Source organism: Coturnix japonica, chromosome 1, assembly GCF_054131305.1.
Source record: "Coturnix japonica strain WE chromosome 1, WE-NBRP24, whole genome shotgun sequence".
Lineage (NCBI taxonomy): Eukaryota > Metazoa > Chordata > Aves > Galliformes > Phasianidae > Coturnix > Coturnix japonica.
In genome coordinates, this window is record NC_140663.1 from 54,616,894 (window position 1) to 54,642,037 (window position 25,144).

At 44.7% G+C, this 25,144-nt stretch overlaps 3 protein-coding genes across 9 annotated transcripts in view; 1 reads left to right on the top strand and 2 right to left on the bottom strand.

The window, feature by feature from the left end:
• Positions 1-3,830, bottom strand: part of B4GALNT3 (beta-1,4-N-acetyl-galactosaminyltransferase 3) — a 54,591-nt gene extending 50,761 nt beyond the window's left edge. For 2 of the 3 annotated variants that reach the window (XM_085520993.1, XM_015865674.3), the window contains exon 1: positions 3,456-3,830. In XM_085520993.1, the coding sequence (XP_085377119.1) occupies positions 3,456-3,603 (148 nt within the window). In that variant the 5' untranslated portion in view covers positions 3,604-3,830. Of the gene's footprint in view, positions 1-3,234; positions 3,348-3,455 lie in introns of those variants that run through there. The other variant, XM_015865690.3, reaches the window with a different exon arrangement.
• A 4,241-nt stretch (positions 3,831-8,071) lies between these two features.
• CCDC77 (coiled-coil domain containing 77) lies at positions 8,072-20,173 on the bottom strand. 3 transcript variants are annotated; one of them, XM_085521155.1, is made up of 11 exons: positions 19,792-20,173; positions 18,734-18,941; positions 17,549-17,691; positions 16,920-17,016; positions 14,361-14,427; positions 13,487-13,581; positions 12,536-12,684; positions 11,993-12,233; positions 10,977-11,102; positions 10,740-10,892; positions 8,072-8,869 (listed from the first exon to the last, which is right to left on the bottom strand). In XM_085521155.1, the coding sequence occupies exons 3-11, from the start codon at positions 17,620-17,622 to the stop codon at positions 8,723-8,725; spliced, it is 1,149 nt and encodes a 382-aa protein (XP_085377281.1). In that variant the 5' UTR covers positions 17,623-17,691; positions 18,734-18,941; positions 19,792-20,173; the 3' UTR covers positions 8,072-8,722. The 3 variants fall into 3 exon arrangements, with proteins under 3 accessions (XP_085377281.1, XP_015721212.2, XP_015721202.2); XM_015865726.3 differs by lacking the exon at positions 19,792-20,173 and adding an exon at positions 19,385-19,771; XM_015865716.3 differs by lacking the exon at positions 19,792-20,173 and adding an exon at positions 19,122-19,175.
• Positions 20,115-25,144, top strand: part of KDM5A (lysine demethylase 5A) — a 47,224-nt gene continuing 42,194 nt past the window's right edge. For all 3 annotated transcript variants that reach the window (XR_014936187.1, XM_015865704.3, XM_015865707.3), the window contains exons 1-3: positions 20,115-20,593; positions 22,403-22,480; positions 23,571-23,693. Coding sequence is in view for 2 of the 3 variants with exons in the window: in XM_015865704.3 (XP_015721190.2) it covers positions 20,429-20,593; positions 22,403-22,480; positions 23,571-23,693 (366 nt within the window). In the remaining variant the exon portion in view is untranslated. The remainder of the gene's footprint in view (positions 20,594-22,402; positions 22,481-23,570; positions 23,694-25,144) is intronic.

Here is a 25,144-nt window from a genome sequence, read left to right on the forward strand (position 1 = left end):
GTAAGCTTGTTCAGGGATTCACTTTTACAATGCCGACACAAAGTTTTAAAGCAAAGAGGGTTTCTGTACAAGCCCTCCAGCCCACTTACCCACATCGAGGGTAGTTTTCTCCCAAGACCTTTCCCTGCCCTTGCCCACTGCCCTGACAGTGTTGCCAAGCCAACAGCACTGCAGCAGAGTGCAGGACTCAGACTCCAGACCCACTACCCTGTGCTTCTGAGTTGCTTCCTCCCTTCCCTACTCTTCATTCATCCATCCAGTCCTTGGTGGATGCCCTGTGCCTGGGGACATTCAAAGTCGGGCTGGCGAGGCTCTGAGCAAGCTGTGGGCAACCCTGTTCATAGCAGGGGAGTTGGACCAGACGGCCTTTAAGGGTCCTTTCCATCCCAAATGATTCTATGGTTCTAAAAAGAAGATCCTTGCCTCCAGCACTCACTGGTGGGGTGAAGCTCGCTGTGTGGCAACCAGCAAAGATGGGAAAAGCACCTGTGCTCAGAGCCTGCCGCGAGGCAGCCAGTGCAAACTGCCAGTGCCCAGGTTCCTTGGCAGGGATGCAGCGTCCTGCCTGCTCCAACTTGTGTTGGATGACAAGAAGCCACATCCCATGGGAGGAGAGTTGTGCCCATCTTCTGCTCACATCAGCCTACTTGGTTTTCCTCCCTCAGCTGAAAACATGTTTATTTAAGATTCCTATAAATACATACTGAGCAGCAGGCCAGCCAAATATGCTCAATTAACCAAAGAAAAAAAAAGAAAGAAAAATAAAAGAAACAAGCACGCCTCCCACTTTACAACAGCAGAACTATCCTGCCCAGAAGACAACAGCCCTGCTGGTACAGCTTTCTTCCATATCCTTATATTTAGGGATACCTTGATGCAGTCACATTTGAAGAACCATGTGGATGTGGCACTGAGGGACATGGTTAGTGGGCATGGTGGGGATGGGTTGGGGTTGGAATGGGTGATCTCAGTGGTCTTTTTTGACCTTAGTGCTTTGATTCTTTGATTCCACGATTCATGTGCTTAACTCAATGCATAGCAGAGTTCCACATACATAAGAGGAGGACAGTCAGGGTCACAGCTCTGAAACACCACTTAACTCCATTGTCTGCAGCCATTGCAGATTCGCTTCTCTCACTTCACACTGACCTCTTGAGGGAGAGCAACGTGAAGTTAGGGAGAGCAGAGAGCACACACATACCCATCCCTGCATAGGCAGTTCCACAATGCTTTTTCAGAGGCAAGCAGAAAGTTAAATTACAGACACGGGAGACAAGAAGAGATCTCCCATAGCTCCCATCCAAGCCCAACAGATCTACAGCTTTCTGCCCTCCATGGAAGGAGCTTTATAGCATTTTACCTGGAAAGATTATTTAGTAAACAGCCTTTGTATTTTATTAGCAATAACTGGTGGGGCTGTTGCATCAGGTCACCAGAGATGGCAGCTCTTGGTTGGTTCCCAGCTGTGACTTACATAGTACTCCCACCTGGGACGCACAAAGGAAAGCAATGCAAAAACAAGAGGAAAAAAAAAAGCATTAATTGCTCTGAGAATCACCCCCTCCTCTACCAGCTCTCCAGGACCTCTGGAAAGAGCCGCCACACAGGGTCACAAACACAGCCTACCCAGTCCCAAGAGAAGAAAACACTATTTTGTTCTAACAACCAGAAGAAAACAAATACCAGTTGTTTTTCATTCCAGCCCCAGATTTCTCTTCAAACAAAGCAGGCTTCTGGAGGTACAGGGTGAGAAGAAGGGTGGGGAAGGTCATGGATTAACCCTGCTCTGCTGGCAGCTTCCGAGATGCTCCCCAGGAGGCTGGGGAATGCAACCTCAATACCCAGCACTCTGATGCTGCAGGGACCCTGATGAGGCTGCACACTTTGTGCCACCAGCAACCACGGTGGGTTGAGAGAGAGCGCAACTTTTTATTTCAACTTGAAGATAATACAGTTGATTTCCTCATCTTCTGTTTTAGTTGGTAGGGACTGCAGTCGTGTCACTGTTTCCAGTTTCAGTCTTGAAACAGGATGAACGTTCTAAGATGTACGAGTAGTTCCTGCCTAAAGGCAGAGAGGAAGAATCGGGAGCATAACAGCACTTCCTTGATTGTGTGCATTCCTCCTATTCTCACCTCCCTCCCAGCCCATTTCACCCACTCCCTCTCCCTTTGCATTGCTACCAGTACAAGAACCTTCACTGTGTGCCTGCACACACCCAGCCCTTTCCCCTTATCACCACTGCTTTAACACCTCACAGCCTCCCTCTCTCCCTTTCTGCACCACAGGAGCCCTCTTCACATTTACAGGTGTATTTTTGTGGGGACCTTTGGGTGTGTTGGCATGCAGCAGGAACAGAACCACAGAATAATGCTGGAAAAGATCTTGAAGATCATCAAGTTCAACCATAGACCCACCACACCATGCCCACTGGCCACGTCCCTCCCTCAGTGCCACATCCACACGGTTACTGAACACCTCCAGGGACAGTGACTGCACCACCTCCCTGGGCAGCCCATTCCAATGCATTACCACTCTCTTGGAGAAGAACTCTTTCCTATTATCCAACCTGGAGGCTTGGCTATATGGCACGGAAGATACCACATCGTATCATAGACTCATGGTGCAGCTTATCAGGGATAACAGGGAACAAATGGACCAGCTGATGGGCTGGTCCTGTAGTGGCTTTATGGGAGCAGATACCCATGGAGCTCCCTGCACAGCTGCAGCCGAAAACCTGAATGCTGACACCAAGGCTGACCCACGGGAATGAGAATTGGACAAAGCCACCGAGATGCTGAGCAGCATTGGCAGCTCGGTGTGCTGGGGACAATGCTACTGCATGGACCGGTGCCAATCACTGCCTGTATTTAGGAAACAACACCCATAACCACGGGCTATTCAGAGCTGCCTTTTGAGTGTAACAGACAAACATGGAAAGGCATACAGCAAGGATGGAATAACCGTGTTTATATAAAAACACGGATCGGCCTCTCAAATGCGGAGGGGAAGGGAAAAGGAAAAGGGGACGGGGAAAAAAAGGAAAGGGAAAAATAAAAGGAAAGGAAATGGAAAGGAAAAGGAGAAGGAAAAGGAAAGGAAAAGGAAAGGAATCTGCCCGCACCCCATCTCCTCCCTGCTGTACTCCTCCAAGTTCGCACCAAGCGCACCGTTTCGAGGCCAGCAGCGCATCTCCCGGACAAGCGCTGCCTCCTCCTGTACATACAAACATACCGCCGCTGTCCCGTTAAGGCGATACTCAAAACGCCGGATCCGAGCCCGCCCATCGGACTCCGCAAACCCGGCCGGGTCCCGCGTCGTGACATCCCTCCGAACGGAGCCGACGGACAGAAGGCGAAATCCCGACGCCGGCCCCTCTCTCGCGGCACAAACCCCAGCTCCGACCCCGGCACCGGGTATAGAGACGAGGGCGGAACGGGACGAGCGGTACTTACTGCGGTCCGCGCCGGCCCCGCCGCCGGGTCCCGCCGCCGCCAGCAGCTCCAGGTAGGCGGCCCAGAGCCCGAGCACTAGCGCGCCCAGCGCCAGAAGCAGCTTCAACAGCCGCCGCCGCCGCAGGCGCGCCAGCAGCCGGCCCCGCATGGCGCCGCTCAGGGCGCCGGGCCCCCTCCGCCCCGGGCCATGCTCCCGCCGCCGGGCCGCTCCGCACGGCACCGGCTCGGATCGGCCCCCCTCCGCGGGGCGGGCCCAGGTGCGGGGCGGTGCCGCGGCCCCGCGGGGGCAGCTCCCGGTTGGGCTCAGCTCCCGGGCGGGCTCTGCTGCCGCTCCCCGCACCTGCCTCCTCCCCGCCACCCGAACTCGGGTCGTTCCCTCCGCCCGGGAGGGTCGGCACCCTGCGGCACGGAGCTGGGGGGAGATAGCTGACACCTCTGCGAGACGCTGACCATGCCGCTCTGCTCTGCTGATACAGCACTGCAGTTCTGCGTCCAGATGTGGACTGCTCGGTTCAGGACAGACTGGGACCTGTTGGAGCGCGTCCGGAGAAGGGCGACAGAATGGTCCCGGGGATAGAACATCTATCATGAGGACAGGCTGAGGGCTGGGGCTGTTCAGCATGAAGGCTCCAGAGAGACCTGAAAGGATCTAAAGGAAGAGCTGTAATAAAGAAGGGACAGACTCCTTAGCAGGGACTGCTGTGGCTGGACAAGGGGAAACGGTTTCAAACTGAAAGAGGGGAGATTTAGATTGGATATAAGAATGAAGCTTTTTACAGCCAGGATGGTGAGGCGCTGGAGCAGGTTGCCCAGAGAGGTGGTGGATGCCCCATCCCTGGAGACACTCAAGGTCAGGCTGAACAGGGCTCTGGGCAACCTGATCTACCTGTGGGCGCCTCTATACACTGCAGGGGGTTGGACCAGGTGGCCTTTAAGGGTCCATTCCAACTCAAACGATCCTGTGCTCAGAAAAAGAACTCCATCCGTCCATCCCCAGACAGGGCAGGTGACACCAGGCACCACTTGGTCACTGGGACTTAGTTAGAAGCAAGACTAAAGGAACTAGAGAGGGACACTTGTCCTGCCCAACATCTGCACTGTTGGAACTCGTTTGTGTATTAAAATAAATAAGCATGCAGTTCTCTAGTTGTATGGAGGGGAAGGAAACGCTACACTAACGAAAGGACTGCCTACCCAGAGCACCCTCTTCACACTGGGCATTCTCACTGACTAGCCACTATTCCAACAGGATATTTTGTGCTTCGCTTGGGGTTTTGTTTATTGTCCATTTGGGTTGTGTTTCCCCACGGTAACGAAGCACTTAAGGACGTGCATCTCCTGTTCCTCCCTGGCTGCATCCCTGCCTTGTTCTATTACGCTTGTGCCTTTGGTTATCTAACAGCTGGTTCTCTGTTCTGTAAGTTACTTTTAGCTCTGTGCCAACATCCTTTCTCTGTAGTCTCCCCAAAGGTTCAATTATCTGCCTCTTGCTCCTTCCCTTTTTTCTTGTGTAATTTCCATGTTAACACCAATTACCAGCCCTGCAGTGAGTACACCCAAGCATCCCTTATACCATCACTAACCCTGGTAACTGCAAGGCCTCTCTCATGCCCATAACCACATCACAAGCACAATCCCTGACTTCATCTCAACATTTGGACCTGAAACTGCTCAAGTGCTTCCAACAGAAGGGGCAGATCTGAGGATACAGTTGCCCATTATTTCCCACCTTAGTTTTTGGGTACTGGACTCTATACACGTTGCTAAACTGAACACTAAGCATAAAGCCAAACTGTTTCCCCTGGGATGATGTTGACCAGACCTATCCCCAGCCAAGCTAGCACTGAAAGGAAAAAGTGTTTTACTGAGCAGTCTGGGTGTGACTCATTGCTGAGATAAATGTTTACAGTGAAAGAGAGTCCATTTGATCCCTGAATCAATATAGGAGAATTCGGCACATCCTAGATGTGCTTCACCAGGGTAAATCCAGAGCTTTGTATTCAAACTGAAACCATTTCTGCAATTAAACCCTTCCTGACGGAGCAGTAAAAGTTTCCTTGCTTTGACATTGAAACGCTGGTATGTAGAAAGCCTCTGTGGGTTTTCTGAATAAAAGCAGGTAATCCCTATTTACACACTTGTAATTTGTCCATGATCCAGCAGCACTGTAATTCATAAAGCACGCAATTTAGTCAGTGTAAGCGAATGCTCAGCCCTACTGAGGGCCTCATTAACAAAGCTGCGTTTGGAGCTTGCTTGAAGCACGGCCACACTAACTCCAGCTCCGAGACATCCTTCCTGCAAGCAGTTAATTTGGTACCACATGGGCAGCATCACAACTCCATCCAGATGAATCCATCTAGATGGATTTGTGAGCTGTAATTAAAAGTCCGACCAACAGAGTTTTCCATGAACTGATCTAACCAAGTGCACGGGTTGTTGCTCCCAACTTGTCTCAAAAACAAGAGTCTCATTATTTACCAAAGAATTACTTCCTGGCCTACGTACAGAGGGATGACAGTTCCACATTAGGTGCCCAGAGAGTCCATCCATAGTGGCAAAATGTGCTTTGTGCAAGCAATTTAAGTTGTATGTGAGCATATATTCTTATTATTTAGGTCCATTCTAACAGCATAATAATCATTCTCAAAACATGGTGTAGGGAAAACATGATGTTATGTGGGTTGCTCTTTTCTCCCCCTTTTGTAACCTTGCTGTGCAGAGTGAGCTAACACAGTACAGGTTCCTATAGTAAAAGCAGTAGAACAAGTGCTGGAGAACTTCTACCAATATAGCCTACAAAAAAATACAAATCCTATCTCTAAAGGCACAAGGGACCATTAAATCATTTCCTGTTATTTCACATCATTATATTTCATTACGGTCTAACATGTCAAGCCTAGTAACTTATTAAAACAAGTCATCTTTTCCAGAGACGCAATCTCTATTCTTTTTGGTTTGAAGACAGAGAACTCCTTACCTCCAGGAGCAATTTGTCACAATGAAAGAAAAAGAGCCATCTTTGTGATCAAATGTGTTCTTCTTTCTTTTTACATTGAATCTCCAGGGTCAAGCTACTTGTTCTCACTCAGCCTCTCTCTGCTAAGATAAAGAGGCCTCTAGTAGTTTTTCATCGCTGTACATGTATATTAATCAGCCCTAATGAAATAGAGTACGAGATCTTACACAACCTTTTCATCTCTGCTAAATCATCATCAGTTCTGTGCCTTGCCCAATATTTCAACACCCTTTCTAAAATGCACACGCTCCTACGTAATGCTACACAACTTGTTTTCACCTTCTGCTCACATTTCCTCTGTGCACAACACTTTTGCACCCCAGTCCCCAATGAGCTTGTTCGTCCAGTTCCAACCCTTAATCCTTGGACTGCCTCAGTATTCCAAGAGTCAGCCATTTTAGAGATAAGTTACACATTCTTTGCACCTACATAACATGGCACTTAGTTGTATTGAAACAACACAAATCGTACACTAACATCAACTGGACAAGAACCTTTCTCAGGAAACCACTAGAAAATGCCAAAAACACCCTTAAAAGTAGTTATGGGTAGCAGAAGGTACTTGACTTTGTAAAGCAGTTCTTGGCCTGAAGGTTCCCCCCCATTTGTTTTGGCAACAGAAAAGCAACATTTCACATAATCATGTGATGTCACACAGAAAAAGCACACACAATGCTCTGTGCTTCCTGCCCTCGGACAAACACCCCACCTCAAATATAACGAATTTACAGATCAGCACTATTGTAATTGCTTCCCCTACCCAACTCACATAGGACAGGTTCATAACCTAAAGACAAACGAAGAATGAAGTCCAAGATGTACTTTGATGGAGAAGTGCCAGCAAATATGAGGAACGTTGCCAGTTCATTCAATGAAGTCTGTCTGTGATGAATATGACTTCAAGAATATATGCGCCCAGTGAAAAACCACAGTGTAGGACCATAAGGGACAGCAAGATTTCCATGATAGGGTACAAAACTAAAGCTTGACTTTTCAAAGCAGTTTATTCACTGCATTGTTTTAGCTGGTACTATAAGAAAAAATCCTCCAAATTCTGACAGCACAAGAGCTTCTATTGCATATCTACCTCTCCTGAACACCTAATAAGGATCTCCATTGCCACTACCACATCCAAAAGAAGCTGCGAGCTATCAGGCCAATTGCTTTTTAAATAAGAAGAAACAGCTGGCACGCTTTAGCTTTATACTTTAAAAACATATTATGCTGCTTCTTTCGCATTTAACAAGGCAGAAAAGGTACCAGTGGAAAATGAAGGCCCTGAAAATGCTTTTCTAGCACAGGTGGACAAGCTTTGTTGACACTACAGTGAAAGTACAAATAACTTATGATTACAAACTGGGCTGAAGCACACTGTAGCATTCCTCATTGTTTCATCTGTTTGCTACAACTGCAATGTCCTGATGCTTGCTATGAAGATAATGATTAAATAGCTATATTCATCACGTAGCAACCAGGCACCTGCTCTTCAACCTCGATTTCAGTCACAGTTGTGAAGCAAAACCTGATCATGACTCGTTGGTATATATACAACCATCATATAGTTCAAAGCTACAAAGGTAGGTAATACAATGACTAATGAAGATAGTATATGCCTTTTATTATGAACTTCCTGCAGGAGTCAAGAGGGGCTAGAAAAAAAGGGGATGGGAAGATGATTCTTGATAGTGTGGTATCTCACTCCCTCCAGTTATTTGAAACAAGAGTAGACATTGCTCATTCTTGCAGATGAGTTCTATAAAATGTTGTACAAAATTTCCATGCGAGGTATCTTCCAAAGAAAATTCCCAGTTCCATCCTGAATTGCTTAGGTACCAAAACAATCATCATTGAATGCACTTTAAAAGCTCTTTGTCACATAGGAAAAGGTGAGCCAAGCGATTCAGATCTTGAACTAGATCCCTCAGTGATTGTTAATATTACATTTCTGCTTTCCAATATGCTCCAAATGAACTTTAAGACCAGTATATACCACTCCCTACACCACAGATATGAAAGTAAGAAAAAGTCATAGGAATATTCAGTCTTCTGGTACTTTCTGTAGCAGACTCATCAGGTGCCTATCAACAAACATAGCAACCTAATTTGGCACGTTAGAAATGGCTCATGTATCATTGACAGATGTTATGACATTCCGAACTGCAGACTTCTTCAAGCATTCCGTTACTGGATGCCAGTAAACAGGCAATGTCCCATTCCTACAACTATGATGCCAACTAAAACTTCAGCTTCAGCAGACTCGTAGTTCATTCTCTAAGCCATAGATTTTTGCTTTCAAGTATTTTAATTCTTCTTGAATGTTATGGGTTAGTCTGTTTCCTTGACGAACCTCACGTAGAATTGCAAGATCCTGGTCTGGTCCAATATTCAGAGTCACCTAAGAAGAAAAAGAAAAGAGATTAAGTCATTGCACAGAGTGCAACTGAAAGTGTACTATGAGTATATGAGGAAGAGAACTCTAAAAAGACCCTTTGTATCTAGCAAAGAGGATGTTTCAGCTAATGTCATTAGGCTAATGCATATCACCATAATGCATAGCACCAACAGAAAGGTTTTCCAGAGCCAAAAAGTAGCAAAGCCTTTTATTCATTAGGATGCTACAGTACTGATGAGGAGGCAATCTGAACAGAATATTATCAAGTTAACTATAACCCACTGGGTTACTTTTTACTGCCTGCATTATTTAGGGAATAAAATGAAGCAACTTAAAACACTTACTTGTTGATGTTTACATGGCAGTACGTTTTTACCCTGTTATGAAGATGTGATCTAACTATTGTGGGCCAGTTTGCTGCCTTCTGAACTGCATACAGTTCAAGGGTAGCTCAAGAACAACTCCTAAGCTCAGGTCAGGGCATATAGCTGATATTGAGCTGAAATGAAGCTGTTGGATAATCATAGTTCCTGATGGCAAACTAGAAAGGGTTGACATTTCCTGTCACCCTGGAACTGGATAGCACGCCAGTCACATTCAACACTGCAACAGCACAGACTTGGAAACTGATCTTAAAGCCCTCTTTTCTTTTGATATTTTAGGGTGTCTCATTGCCACCATGTAGATCTTTAACAAAGATTTTAATGTGCAGATTAGGACATTCAGTCATCTATAGTCACTTTGACCTCAAGCGATAAGAAGGATTTAAAGATCAGACATGATTTCTAACAAGTATTTTATTCCGCTGCCCTCTTGTGGTTGGAAGAGTAAAGGGATGATGAACACAACTAAGGGCATATCCACAGTAACAAAATACACAGGTCTGCAGTAAAGATATCATAGGCAATTGGAAGTCTGTGGCTTCCATTCTAAGCTGCACAGATGTTTGTCTGCACATCTGGAAGATGCATCTTATTTCAAAGATGCACAGTTTCAACTTCCAGTCATTGTTTCTTCTCTGATTTCAGCACTGTTGTAAATGTTGTATTTACAAAAGAATAACAATATTCACAATACTTACATCAATATTCTATCTGGAACAAAACCAAACCCTATAGCATCCAGGAAAAAAAACCAACAAAACAGCATATTCATTGCAGAACATCCTTCTGTATCAGTCCACTTTAGTGCCTTCCAATTTTGAGGCTGCTGAGTGAGCCAAAGGTGTAATAAGGTGTAATAAAGGCATTATAATACTGTGGAAGGAGAAGAGAAGGCTCTGGGGAGACCTCATTGTGGCCCTCCAGTATTTGAAGGGAGCTTATAAAGAAGAGGGGGAATGGCTGTTTACAAGGGTGGATAGTAATGGGAACAAGGGGGAATGGTTTGAAACTGAGACAGGGAAGGTTTAGGTAAGATATTAGGAGGAAGTTTGTCACACAGAGGGTGGTGATACACTGGAACAGGTTGCCCAAGGAGGCTGTGGATGCCCCATCCCTGGAGGCATTCAAGACCAGACTGGATGTGGCTCTGGGCAGCCTGGTCTGCTGGTTAACAACTCTGCACATAGCAGGGGGTTGAAACTTGATCATTGTGGCCCTTTTCAACCCAGGCCACTCGATGATTCTATGAGAACCTTTATAGCTAATATATAAGCAGAATTGTTCCTGGACAAACTCAATGCTTGACTGATTAATGATGACAAATCTTTTTGGCTTAATAATATACAAAACAGGGCAAGCTTTATCAAATATTAATACCTAAACAACCACTTAGGAAATAAATTTATTTTAACTCTAGGGAAATATTAATTTAAATACTGATACTACATCTTGATTGAGTAAGCCCGTAGTGATTAGCAATGAGCTATTACCTTAAAAAGCTGTTTCTCTACATCTTTCAGTTTCTGCCGAAGCTGTTTAATGTCATTCTTAAAGCCTTCCACTTCCATATTACGACGTTTTTCCAAGGCCTCATATCGCTGAGTCACCAGCTTCAGGCGCTTCCCCATCTTTTCTGAACGTTTCTATAGAGATGAAAACTTGATGGAGTAACAGAATAGAGGCTGTAAGATCATCACATAGCTAGTAGATGATTACAGACTAATTACCTCAAAGAGTTCTCTGCCAGCATCTCTCTCTTCACAAATCCTAGCCAGCTGGCTTTCCAGGGTGATGCACTGTTCTCTGTACATGTTTGAGAGCTGCTGCTCCTTCTTGAGTTCTTCTTGCAGTGTCTGAGACACAGAAGGAACAGAAACAACTCAAAAGCCAGTACACATAATGTTTCCCCTGCTCTAAAAAAAACAAGTGTGACACGTAGATAGCCTGGCAGGCAAATAACAATAACTGAAACCAAAGCTAATGAAGTAACTAGGTTAGAACTCCTTCCACAATACTATAATGCCACTTCATTGCCAATATCTTTTAATGAGGTAATCAGTTCTGCATGACAGTTCGAAGAACTCTCTCCTCTTTCCCTTAAGCACAATATTCTATTACAGTGCTGCAGATCTCCTTTTCACAGCTGCTTGCCCAGTACTGCATTTCAGAAGAATCTGCATTCAGCATAGATGAAAACAATTCCTTACTGCCTATTTTCTACATTCTTATTGCTTCTTTGCCCACTTCAGATGTCTCAACTGTGCACTGGAAGCATATTAGAAGTGGAAGAAAGATCCAGACTACTAAAAAAGAGCTGCAGAGGAACACCAATTGAAAGGACTGTTCTCTCCTGACAACATGGACAAACTCAGACATCACATTCTAAGTCCATTAACTGAAACCATTTATACCAAAAAAAGTGCAACAAGCAAGTTAAGAACTGTTGGCCTATATATAATGTGATTTACAGAAGTAGAGAACTGCATTGGGCATAAGAAAAACCAACAGTGAGTCACCACCATAAATCCTAACTATGTATTTTCCCTGAAATTCAAAAGCAACAGTGAGGCAGGAGAGTTGTAGTATTCATTATTTTTAAACACGTTAGTGTCAGCAACAATGCAACCTAGAGCAAGCCAGTACAACTTTGAAACAATTATTGCTTAACTTGGCAAGAACCAGTCCTGCAATCTTGGAAAGACTGCTGGAAGGCTCCTCCCTGGGCCAAAAAAACATAAATTACCTTTACTTCTCTACTGTGGGGTTTCCCAGCTTCACGATCTGCTTGAAGCACCTTCTTGGTATCTCTCTGCTTCTTCCCTTTTTCTGCCTCCCTCCTGATAAGCTGATCCGAATCTTTGTCAATCTTCCTCAACAGGTTTTCCTTCTCTACCATCCACGCTTTCTCACTGTCTCGAACATCAGACTTCAGCTGGAGAAAGTCACGAGTACTCTCATATAAGAGACTTTGAGTCTTATTGAGTCTAGAAAAAGGGACCCAAGAGGATTTAGATTGTTTCCTCCCTAGTTCCTACCTTAATCGCCCCAGTCTTCATTGCCAGTCAGAAGAAAGCAGAGAACAAACATTTTCCTAGCATACTTAGCTCTTCTTATCTAATGAAAGATACACTGTACAAAGCAGGTTTTTTTTATATGTTGACTACTTCCACATACTGCCAAAGCCAATGGCAGCAAGCAACATATTGAAAACCAACATGGGTTTATCATTCCCCCTCTTCTCATCTCATGAGATGAGATTACACCATGGCCACTCTCTCACACTCACTTATCTGTTAAAGTTTTAATCTTGTCCTGGTCTCTCTGATGCTGGACCTGGGCTTCTTCCATGTGAATCTTTCTGTCCTCCAGAAATGCCTGAAGCTGTTCCTTGGATAACTGTGTCTGTTCTTCTATCTGAGCTTGCAGGGCCTCCACCTAAATAGGCAGGCAAAGATATTACTGAGGAAGATGTCACAACAGGCAGTGCTCCTGACCTTGCAAGTGTCTTTAAAATTCCAGAATTCAAGCCAGAGACTCTACCTGATAATAACCTTTAGAGTTCTAATTTTTCATTTTTAGCTTTTGTTTTAATGTTAACTATTTTGAATAACTATAACATTTTAAGGGGAAAAAATCACGCAAATAAGCAAGATGGGGAAATTATAAACGGCAGCAATAGAAGATACCAGAAAGATTTCAACTGCACATAGGATGTGACATATCCTTTGGAATATGCAAACAGGTTTCTGCCTCTATGCTCTCAGCTTCAATCCTAATGGTGATCATTAATCCAAATTCTAGAAAGGCAACGAGTCCACACATCCCGAAAAAAAAGAAATGGCTCAATGAAGTATTAAGTGTAAACAAAAAGAGTGAAGAAGAGAGAAGCAAAGAGTGCATGTGGTCAGGGACACAAACTGGAACAAGTAATTGAAAGATGAATTATGTAATATCTGAAAAAACCTTAAGTTGCAAATTCTGTATTTAAAGGCACTACATGCAAGTAGGCTTTATTGGAACATCTGCTTATGTAAAGCTCCCAGAATCAGATCCAAGTTATTAAATCTAAGCTATTCATCACAAAAGAACAGGTACACTGATAAAAAGTGTGAATCAGGAGTAAGAGGTGGGGATTAATAAAATTGTTGTGTATATCTTATGTAGGCAGACAGCATATTTGTCCATCAGTTTCCTGGATAGGCAGGAAATACGTCCTTCCATTAACAAATGGTTTTACCTGAAGTAGAAGTGTTTGGTTGTCCCTCTGATATCTCTCAGGACTTTCATGTATGTCTCCTTTTCCTGCTTGTTTCAAAGTGCTCCTCTTGGTGCCTATTTGCAGAAATCAAGAAGTGGAAAAGTCTTCTCCAACATACCTGCAGTAGCTTTCCAAACACAAAACAGTGTATGTGCCAGATGGCTCACAAGATCAGGAAAAAGCTTGCAGCTGCTGCAGTCTTAAGGACTTACCTCCCATAAGTCCTGATAACTGATATACAGATAACTGGATAAAAGAATGTTCCAGAGCTTGTAGAGATTGTATTTCTTTGTCTCCTATTATCACATCTCAGTATTTAGGCAACATACTGATTTTCTTGACATATACAGAAAGCAAATGTATCATATTTTCTTAAATAAACAATGAATAAATATAAAAAACGCTGCATGTTTGTCAAATCTTGAACAAGTTTTGAGCTTGTTGGCTTATTTCAGTCAATTTGGAAATGGTAATTCATTCGAAATAGAAAATCTGCAAGCAGACACACTGATCCCAACTACCACCTACGTTAAATGCATGCAGAGCAACACATTATGGAACGGATATGGGTGGTTGTGTCCAGTTGAACCTGCACAGTTCCAGAACAGCCATTCCACAGTCATACCAGCTTCTCCCTTAGCTAAGCAGATCGCAAGCATGAGAGCTCAGGTTATTTTAAAGGAGGAAGCTTAGAGTAGAACATGCATAAGGATGCACATATGGATACAATTAGGAAACATAATGAAAGCACAACAAAGTATTCACAGTAAGTAATTATTTTTGCACATTGGACAAATCACAGAGAAACAATTATCAATTGCTGAGCTGCTGTTAGATCATCTTGGTATGGTACCTGTTCTAGAACTGTCGTTTCCTTCATGTGAGTCCCTGGATTTAGCTGGCCTTTGCAGAACAGTAACCTATAGAAAACAAAATTAGATATCTCAGCATCTTAATTTACCATGACTAAGAGCAAATCTTAAAGAGACAACTGAGATATCCAAGACAACAATACCTCAACTCTACCACAAGAAAAGGAAGACATTCACAAGTATAATGCCTACGTTGAAAAGAAGTTGCTTTAAAACAGCAGAATTTTGTCATTTCAGCCTCTATTTTTCCCAAATCAACTGGAAAGTAATCCTGCCTTTGCTGGCTTCAGTAGGGTGAAAGTCAGCATCTTCAGCAGGAAAAAGCACGTTTTGGTGGCAGACAATAAAGAATGTGAAAATGACAACTATGTTATTTTCTTTGCTCATTCTCCTCTTAGCAGCCCAAACATGAAGAACCGTTTATCAGCACGTTCACTCAAGCTATTAAACAAGCTTGGGATAAAAGCCTATACAGATATTAACACAAACCATCTGTTGAACAGAAGGCCACTTAAAAATAGGAGGCAAAAAGGGGACAGGTTATAACCCCAATGTTTATCTCAAGGCAGATATTATGAGGGCTGCTCACACAGTAATGCCCCCTATTTTAATATGTTGGCTCACAACATCAGAGGCAGACGTTGGTGATACAGCAGTAGAGACTGAACCTTCCCACCAACATTCTGTCACATTTTGTTGCTGTGCAACAGATGGAAGCAGAGGGGTGGCCTGGCAAAATGGTGTCTGATACAGAAGCACACGTGAAGCAAAGGTGTGTCACTGAATTTCTCCACGTGGAGAAAATGGCACACAGCGAGGCACACAAAGTACGTGGTGTTACAATACCAGTGACAGCACCACAGTAGACAAGTCATGTTCTAGACAGCCATGTGTGGCTGTCACATCATGAAATGAACAGTGCTTCAATCATCTTATCCACACAAACTGGCAAATTATAAGTAGAACTGTGTTGGAGCTGAATATTGGCTTCAAAGCACTGAAGACAACGCAGGCAAGATCAGAGAACCACAAAGTTTGCACCCATGAATACTCACATGGGAAAAGAAAGAACACGATACCCAAGTACTGGTTCAGTAAGTCCTGACAAACAAGGCTGAAGGTGACAGTTTCCTTTTTGGTGACAAGACACACAGCCACCACTACAAGCTAGAGTCAAAATGACAATCCATAGAGTAGCAACATGAATTCCCCATCAAAGAAAAAGTTCAACATGTAAAGTGATGTGCAGTGTCTTTTGGGAGAGGATCTTTCTGGATTTCTTTAAACAAACCATCAATGCTGATGCCTACATGACAACAATAAGCGGAAGGCTTGAAATTCCATAGTCAGGAAGACAACCTTGCCCTTAAAACACAATAATGCCAGGCCCCAAACCAGTTTGAAGGTTGTGGATCGCGTGGCCAATCTTGGCTGGACTCTCCTGCTACACCAACTGTATAGTACGAATATGGCACCTTCTGACTTTCATCTGCTCAGGCAGATGAAGGATGGACTGTGTGGGCAACACCTTCCTAGCTGTCGTAGCAGTTGGAAAACAGTGGGTCATCTTCACTGGTGCAGACTTTTCCATGTTCAGCATGCAGGCTCTTGTTTATCACTAGTGAAAATGCAAAGCTAATGGTGGTGACTATGCTGAAAAACAGCATTCTGTAGCTGAGAATCTGCTCTATCAAACAGTGTTATTGTACTCTTTGTATCTGCTGTGGTTTCCATGGAAATAAACAGGAGGCATTATTTTCAGTGCAACCTACATATATAATAGGCCTAATTTTAGAGATATCTGTATTACGGAATTCTAAAGCTAATGCAAGACTTTTCCACTGCTTTAACAATGCAGAGCAAACACAAAGAATGCAGGGATCCAGTCTTTTCCCCCCTCACCTTACACAAAGAGAAATCTCCATCATACTCTGTATATCTGAATCATGCATGGCTGTCTTGATAAGTAGGTTCCACTACACTGCTTTTCATATGCATTGCCACGTAATTAGTTTGATGTTATTCCTGTAATATACAAAGCAACACCGCCTAGAGAGGGAGGTTCTTCCATAGTCACCTGCCCAGGAAACCATAATAGCAACCTCAACACTGCTGTACCCTTTATGGAGATCCCAAATACTACTTTACTCTGATACTGCAAGATACTTGATCTTCAGAACAGTGCACCTACTGACTTTCTGCACTCCCTTCTGTCTTTGTGCTCTTCTCTCCAGCTTCTCAATAATCACTTACCAGACGGATTCAGACTCCTAGCTGACATTTAGGAAGTTAATTTTGAGTTATAGTTTGAAGGTAGAAGGGACTAATGCTAACAGGACTTAGCCCCAGTGCATTTGTTCCTACTTATCTGTCAGTAGCTATACTAATGCTGCTATTAAAGCTACAGATTCCTCCCCCTTTTGGGCTTATTTATAGCAGGTTTTGACTTGGGGTATAGATTTGGTCTGTGGTCAGCCTTTTGGCTACACATCTTAACTGTTACAGTTAAAAACACAGTTCCACAGAAAAACTGAACTTGCCTTATGTGGTGGCTCCTTGTGAAAATATGTAACTTCTCCTACGTCTGTTCCCACTAAAGCCAGGAGATGTTGAATTTTTTTCCTATCTTCCAATTCCCTGGAAGGTAAAGAAATGGATGAGAACATTGTGACACACTATCTTTCCACCTTACTCATTAAAATCTCCAAGCTTTCCAGACTGTCAAGTGCTTGAGAATACTTTTTTAACAAGCTCCCTAAGATCTCACTGATGCTGCATGTACCATAAGAAGGAGTGCTCTTCTCTCCAAATATCAGCCTGATAATGCATGGTAGTAAAGAATTTGCATTCCAAAGGTATGAACTCTGTATAAAAACCTTGTGATACTTCAGTGGATTTTAAGTACTCATTGTTTTTTTAAAGTAAACTAAAGGTCGTATCAGATTTCTATCATGCTCCGGAGAGATGCCAAAGAACACAAACACAGTTTTGTTGGTTTTTTTTTTGTTGTTTTCTTTTTTTCTTAATTCCTTAAAGCTTTAATAGAAACCCCCCACCCCGGGCGGTGTGGCTTTGCTGCTTCTTTGAATACTTCAGATCTGGATGAGAACTAAAAGGATTCATGCAGCTTCTACTGTCAGTGCCCCAGCTCACTATCCAGACAGCGCACCTGATTTTCAGTCGGTCGTTCTCAGAGTGAAGCCGGAGTACCTGTTCCCTCTCCTGGAAGAGGTAGATTTGCATGTCACTCAAAGCCTTTTGCAACTCTGCAATCTCCTCTTCTCGCTGACGTACTTCCCATTGCAGTTTGTGCTAGTTAAAGAGAATGAGGTACTTTCAGCAAACACTGGGCAACAGTTAGAAACAACACAACACACTGCATAGGCCAGACCCTGAGTCTATAAGTGGTATGTTAAATTGTCAGTTTGAGTGAACCATGTTCTCCTCTTACAACATCTGACCAGATGAGGACAGTATTGAGAAGTCATTAAGTAGGTTTCAGTAGGGAGCTCAAGGTTCCTATTGTCACTATCACCCTACAACACCAGTAATAAGGCTTATGTTAAGGTATCCCATTTATAACAGCCGCACTTCAGCATCAGTGGGCAGAGTAGTGTAGGTACGAGGTGTGACTTCAACAAAAACCCTAGCAAAGCCTGTGTGATAAGATCCTTTTAAAGAAGTTACTGAAGGATAAACATCAAAAGCTTTAAACAACTTAATACTAAAAAAGCGTTTAGTTACAAAGTTTCATTAATAATTTTCTGCCTGGCACAGAAAACTGGCAAACCATTCAGAAGGCTATTCCCATTGGATAGATAGCACTGTTTTAGAACCTGTCCCCTCTTTTCCCTATATATTAAATTAATTAGGACATCTGAGGGATTTCAGACCACTTCAGGCATCCTCAGTACTTGGGTAGACACTTACAGTTCCCTCACAAGTGACCATTGTATTCCCAGAGGGTTAATGGAAACGAGCAAGATGATAGACAGATGTATGCTATTAAGGTACATGGGAATACCAAAGTTAAAGGAAGCCCTTTCTCCTCAACTGAAAAGATCACAGAATCACAGAATGACCCGGGTTGGAAGGGACCTCAAGGATCATGTAGTTCCAACCCCCCTGCCTGGCAGGGCCACCAAACATACACATTTACTAGATCAGGTTGCCCAGAGCCCCGTCCAACCTGGTCTTGAACACCTCCAAGGACGGGGCATCCACAACCTCCCTGGGCAGCCTGTTCCAGGGCCTAAACACTCCTAGTAAAGAACTTCCCCCTAACATCCAACCGCTTGTTGGTTTGGTGGCTTTTTTTTGTTTGTTTGTAATCAAATAAGGCTCTTTTCCTAACCTGCTCATCGTATGTTTCTTTATACTTCTCCAGCCTTTTTACCAGATCCTCATGCTCCTCATCAAAGTCAGCAATCCTCTTGCGGTAATATTCCAGCAGCTCCCGGGAAGGGCGAAGGAAGGCCAGGCGTTCATTGATGGAAGGGAGAGGAGTGGAGTCCCCTTTACTCCGAGGCTGAGATCTGGATGTGCTGTGAGGGGTCGCCAGCCTAGAAATAACAGAACACAGGAGATGGGGAAAACTTACAGAAAAGGGAGGAAGTTGGCAGGGTAAGGGGGGTCCCACGGCTCATTTAGGAAAGGTGAGTTGGAAAGGAAGGTGGTAAGAAAAGGAGATGAAGACAAAGGAGTTTCGCAGTTACAAGCAGTACCACAGCACCACACGGTACCTTCTGGAGCGCGAGAAGCGCCTAGCCGAACCGCCCGCAGCGCTCATGGACAACAACGCCGGTTACCACTCAAACAGCGTACAGACCCGCCGCCCACCCAATCTACCAATCAGGAGCAGCCTTCCACGCGCCTCCGTCTGTCTCTACCAATCAGTACTCGCGACACGGACAGCACGCGTCTCTCGCTGGCGCCTGTGGGAGTTGTAGTTTTGGGAGGGGTCCTGCAGAGCTCTGATCCAAGTGTGTTATTTGACATCACTTACGTGCTTTTATCACCCATTTGATGCCCACGCTTCAAGTATCGTTATACACAGCGATCACAGTATCACAGTATCGTGCGGGTTGGAAGGGACCTTAGAGATCATCGAGTCCAACCCCCGGGATTCGAGCCTCTGTGTAGCACAGCGGCACTTCGACCACTTGCGCCACAGGGGGGATTCGAACCCAGGGCCCTGGTGTTACAACGCGGCATTCCTACCACTGCGCCACCGGGGCGCACAGCGATGTTCCCTGTATGTTCCCTATATCACCCAGCGCTACCATCCAGGTCCATACACAGGGGGTACCACGGAGACACCTGAGCTAACACAGCTCCTCCCCTCCCCCGCCCTCGGGCCCGACAGCCCCAGTCCATGGCGGGGCCGGCCCTCCCCCCTGACGTCCTGCTCACACAATGGGCGAGCCGGCCCCTCAGCACGGGAAGTGAACGGCTCTCAATAGCGTCGCACATTCCTCCGCGCAGGAAGTGGAGGCGGCCCCTTCCCCCCCCGACCCCAATTCCCCTCCCCCCGGCCGCTCCGGCCTCCACGCCGCACGATTCAGCTCCAAGTGCCGCCCCGAGTGCTTTTCTTTTCGGTTTCACCGGAGCAACGTCTTCTCCATTGGGTGGGGGCGGCGGGCGGCTTTTCCCTCTGCCCTGGTGGAGGGACTATTTTTCGGCTCGGAAGACGACAGCTGCTCCCTCTTCCGGACGAGGGTTGAAATCGGCCGCGTAACTTCCGGACGAGCTGGAACGCGAGCCAGAGGGGCTCGGCGCGGGGGGAGCCGACCCCGGGGGACGGGGCGACGACGACGACACCCGGCAGGAGCCGCCCCCGCTGCCCCCGCCGCCCCGCCCCGGCTTACCCTGCCCTGCCCTGTCCGGCCCTGCCCTGCCTCTGCCTTGCTCCGGCCGCCGGAGGATGCGCCTCGGCCGCCGGCCCTGCCCCGCCGGCCGCCCCTGAGGGCCGCCCCTGTGTGGCCGTGCCTCGGTGCCGCTCCCCGCCCCCCTCCCGCAGCCGGCAGCGCCTTCCCCCCCCTCCTCAGCCATGGCGGGGGGCGGCGGGTCGCGCTACGCGGCCGAGTTCGTTCCCCCGCCCGAGTGTCCCGTGTTTGAGCCCAGCTGGGAGGAGTTCAGCGACCCGCTCGGTTTCATCGGCCGCATCCGTGGCTTGGCCGAGAAAACCGGCATCTGCAAGATCCGGCCCCCCAAGGTACCGCCCGCCTGGCGCGGGGGTAGGGCGGGATGCAGCCGGGACCGGGGGAAGCCGGCGGCTGTGGGGCGCGGCGGGCGGCTGGAGAGGGCCGGGCTCTGTCCATGGGCGGCCCCCGGGGTCGGGAGCCCCTTCCTCCGCTCCTCGAGTGTTTCCGGCCCAGTTTGCGGTACTCGCTGCGGTTGGGATCCCCCTGAGGCTGTTGAGTTCCCGTGCCCCGGTTGCGGGGTTCCGTTTGTCCCCTTCCTCAGGCTGTGTCGGGGGCGCAGAGACCCTGACTTGCGGAAACAAACTCTATAATCCAGAGATGGGTTATAAAGCATATATGCGATCCTTGTACTTAGAAGTGGTTTTGGGGGGTGGGGGGGGGAGGAGGAAGGACGGGCCTTGCAAGGGGGCCATTGTTTGTAAACAGCCTTCAGGCTGTTGGTGGAAGTGCGGCCACCCTGGTTGTGCGCAGGAGTTTAGTGTTGGTGTTAGCAGGTTAGAAAGCAGGAGCTGAATAATATCTCCAATGGCCTGGTGCAGAAAGGAGTGTTTTATGATGCCTTGTTCTGTGACCGTTCAGACAAGAACATCGAGCAACGCAGGAGCTCAGAGCCTTCTTCATAATTAAGTACAAATTAACCTATAAAATAGGAGAGTGGAAAATAACGAAGGAGAGAGAAAAAGAATGTGGAAATAAAAAGGAGCTAAGGGTAGCCTGGCTATGGAGACTGCCAATTAGATTCTATGATCCTTCCCGAGTGGATCCTTTCCCGATCCACAGGGTTACTGGAATCTTTTTAGGTGGTTTAATGTCATGGTGAAATCTTGACCTCCAAGGGGCTGGCTTTTCTAAAATAAGCAGAATGGCTTAAGGTTTTGGGAGAGGCCACGGGGAACTGATCCAGATCCGATTCATTGAGAGCACCTAGAACTTTCCTAGCCACTGAAGGCTGCAGTGTTTCTCTCTGAGTGTTTGACCACTGTTGTTGCAGGGCTTTGCTGGATGTGTGCATCAGGTTGGTTTGCGACATACAAGATAGAGCTAAGTCGGACACCTGGTGCTAAACTTGCTGATTTGCAATTCTTTTCCATTATTAGAATCTGTAAATATTTTGCAGTTGTGCTTGAGGCCTTCAGATGCTGCAGCCATTTTTTGTCCATCTGTAATGTTGTGTCCCTACTTTGTTGTGTTTACTGCCTGCTAAACTACCTACTGTAATTTTTAACATTTCTTAAGAGGTACTAAAAAGCGGATTTATATTTGTTTTGATGCCATAACGTGGTTTAGAGAGACAAGATGAATCTGGGTGGTGTGAGTGATTGAACCAAGTGCTGACTGTACAAAAAGTCATTATTTAGGACTGTGCTTCCATTGAAGTGTTGGACTATTGAAATATTAATGTAGGCAAACATGGAAGAGTTACATGCATAGTATTATATGTTATTTGGTGTTTATTGCTGTTGATAGTGACGGTTTTGCAGTGTGCAGGAAATACAGGACTTTCCCTCTTTGAATAAATGCCAACAAGCAGCACAATCTCTGTCTCAAGTAAGAGCCTGGTATGAGATGGGCTGTACTGAAATTCATCAAGCCTTATTTTCTTGCTCACTTCTAACTTTGTGAAGGCTTCTTTCGTCTGACTAAAATGTTGTGAGAACTTTTTAGAAGCACGATAATAGCACAAAACTGGAAAATATTACAAATCCTGCTGAAACTCGTTTACTAGGAGGAGTCTGAATGACCAAGTTATGAAGGTTTTCTGTGCCTTTTTTTTAGTTAAGTTTCTTGAAACACTGAAACGTCTTTCTGTCTCTCCTTAGGATTGGCAGCCTCCATTTGCTTGTGAAGTGCAGAGTTTTCGTTTCACTCCACGAATTCAGCGCCTGAATGAACTGGAGGTGAGCCTTTCCACTGTTGATACAGTTCTGTGTTTACACTGCAAGCTGTAGGTCTCCCTGCTTGAGATTTACATCTTGTCAGGTTTCTGTGTGGGGAGACTTTAGAAACCTGAAGACCGCATTAGTGTTTATACTTGGCAGTGGCAGACTTCATAGAAAATAACTCTCCGTGGCTTTGAGAAAAGTCTGGTTTTATTTTATTACCCATAATAACCACAAGAGTCTTTCACGTTCAACTGGAAACATCTCAAATGAATGCCAAATGCCATGTTGCATAGTGAGAGTAGCCAGTGTCTGGCCTTCAGAGCTCTGCAGGCCATGATTTATTTAGTTTTCTTAAAATATTTACTGCTGTTCTGGAGCCTCTGGTTACCTTATAGTCAGCTATCACAATAATGCCTCTTAAGCATTTTAGTGAAGCTTCTTTGTATTTTATAAGACTAGTTATGGTTGGTTAATTTTATGTTTCAAAAAATGTATGGGAGCTTTCTTGAAAACAGTGTGAGTGATATTCTGTCCTGGCTTTTCCCTATAGCATTTCTCAAAGCCTTGCACTGTTCATATACCAAAATGTCATACATCGTATGACTTATAAATGGATCCCCCTATGGAAAGTGATTTGAGTACTCCAAAAAATACTCAAGGGAAGAGCTCCTTTTGCATGGTTAAGGAATATAGAGAAGCTGTTTATAACCACCCATCCCTGCCATTCACCCCTACAGATTTTATTAATTGCTCTTGTGTTTCTCCTTGGAATTCTGACTTAAAGTGAAAATTTTGCTCTGAAAATGTGAAAATTTTAGGTAAAAGTTTTGGCTTATGGGATTTGAAATGCGGAGAGCAAAAGTGTATGCAATTTTATGCTTATAAACATCATTTCTACATATTCCCATATATATATATATATATATATATATATATATTATATATATATATATATAAATGTTTTAACTTGAAGAATACCTTACATGCTGAGTTGTGCTTTGAAAATATAAACACTATAAAGCTTGTCACGTTTTTCCTCAGGTGTGCAGCATATTGTCATAATCTTTTGGGGGTGTATGCATTCATCTTCTCTTATTGCTTGCAGGCAATGACAAGAGTGAAGCTGGATTTCTTGGACCAGTTAGCGAAATTTTGGGAACTTCAAGGATCCAATTTAAAAATTCCTGTGGTGGAGAGAAAAATACTGGATCTGTACGGTCTGAGCAAGGTGAGTAAGCAAATATGGTGTGCTCGGTCAGGCAGAGACCTCATTTTTCATTCAAGCTTGAGAAGCTGAGCAACAGGGAGGGCTTGTTTTACGGCATCAGTCTCATTAATATGGAAATTAAATGAAAATGGGGGGGAAAAGAAATCAGAGCGGAAAAAAACCTTACAAATTGCAAGGTTGTGTTAGACGTGTCTGTCACAGTTACTTCAGCTGGCTTTAGTTGAGTCGTACCCAGCACATATCAGTTGCTTGAACGTCCTGATGTTAGCCCTTTGAATTCAAGTTGTCCTCTTCTATGCATGGCAGAGCTGCAGGAGTTGGGATGTTCTTTGAGAAGGTAATGGCATACTTGCAAGCATTTCAGCTCTTCACCTACTAATGATGTAATAAATTGCAGTAACTGCTCCCTCCTTTCTCCCTTCAGAGGTTTTCCATGTGACATAAACATGCGTCTTTGGGACTTATACTGTCAAATTCTGGAGTAATTATTTTAATCTGTTTCCAGTACAGGCTGTGCTTAGGGCTAGCTAAAATTTTACGCTGCTATAATAATCTCTGATGCGTTGTTTGTTCAAATTTTCATGCAGATAACTGCTGGGGTTTGCCACTGGCAAAATGTACATAGTTATAAACTTGTCCCCTAAAGAAGGGCTATTAATATAAATACGTAGATTTGTTTGGCAAGGTGACAGAGTTGAGGTATGGTAGTACTAATGTTTTTGTGTGAAAGCATTTGTTTCCATTCCCTTATCAAGGCTTCATTCTCTTAAATCTTAACATTTTTACTTACCTTTTCTTAAAGATTCTATTTAGAAGTTATAGTTCTTTCAACTGTCTGAAATTCCTGCTAGTGTGCAAACAAAAGCTGATAACATCTTCCAGTATTTGTGTTTTATTCTTGTGTGTACTGTTCTTTGCTGGGCTACGCTAAACCATCATACTGGTTCTGGGAATGTGTGGGTCACTGTTGTGAGCTAGAATGTTTTAGTATGCTCCACACATGGAAATATGGGCTGATTTTGTTAACTTATTCACTTCTCCAGCTGCAGTTCATATAAAGATAACTTCAGCAATCACATCTTCACGGTCACGTAAAAAATAGATTGAAGTGTAGGAATATGTTTGTTCAAACAGAATTTGTTCTTGCTGTAAATATGGGAAAAATAACAAGAATATCATTGTGTTATGAGTGCAGCTCTGTCTAATTATGAGAAGAAACAGAATTAACTGATATATTTGTCACTGTCACAATTAGACTTCTGAGCTTGCTGCACCCTGAGGAATAGACTGTAAGTTCCACTCCAGTAACAGCTGTTTTTTTGCTTCAAGGTTTTCAACTGCCTATGAAATGTTAAACGTGTAATTTGATCATTGCATGTAAAGACATGAAATGCAAAACCATACTGTAGTAGAAATGGTATTAGTCGTATAATGATGTGAATTAAATTACA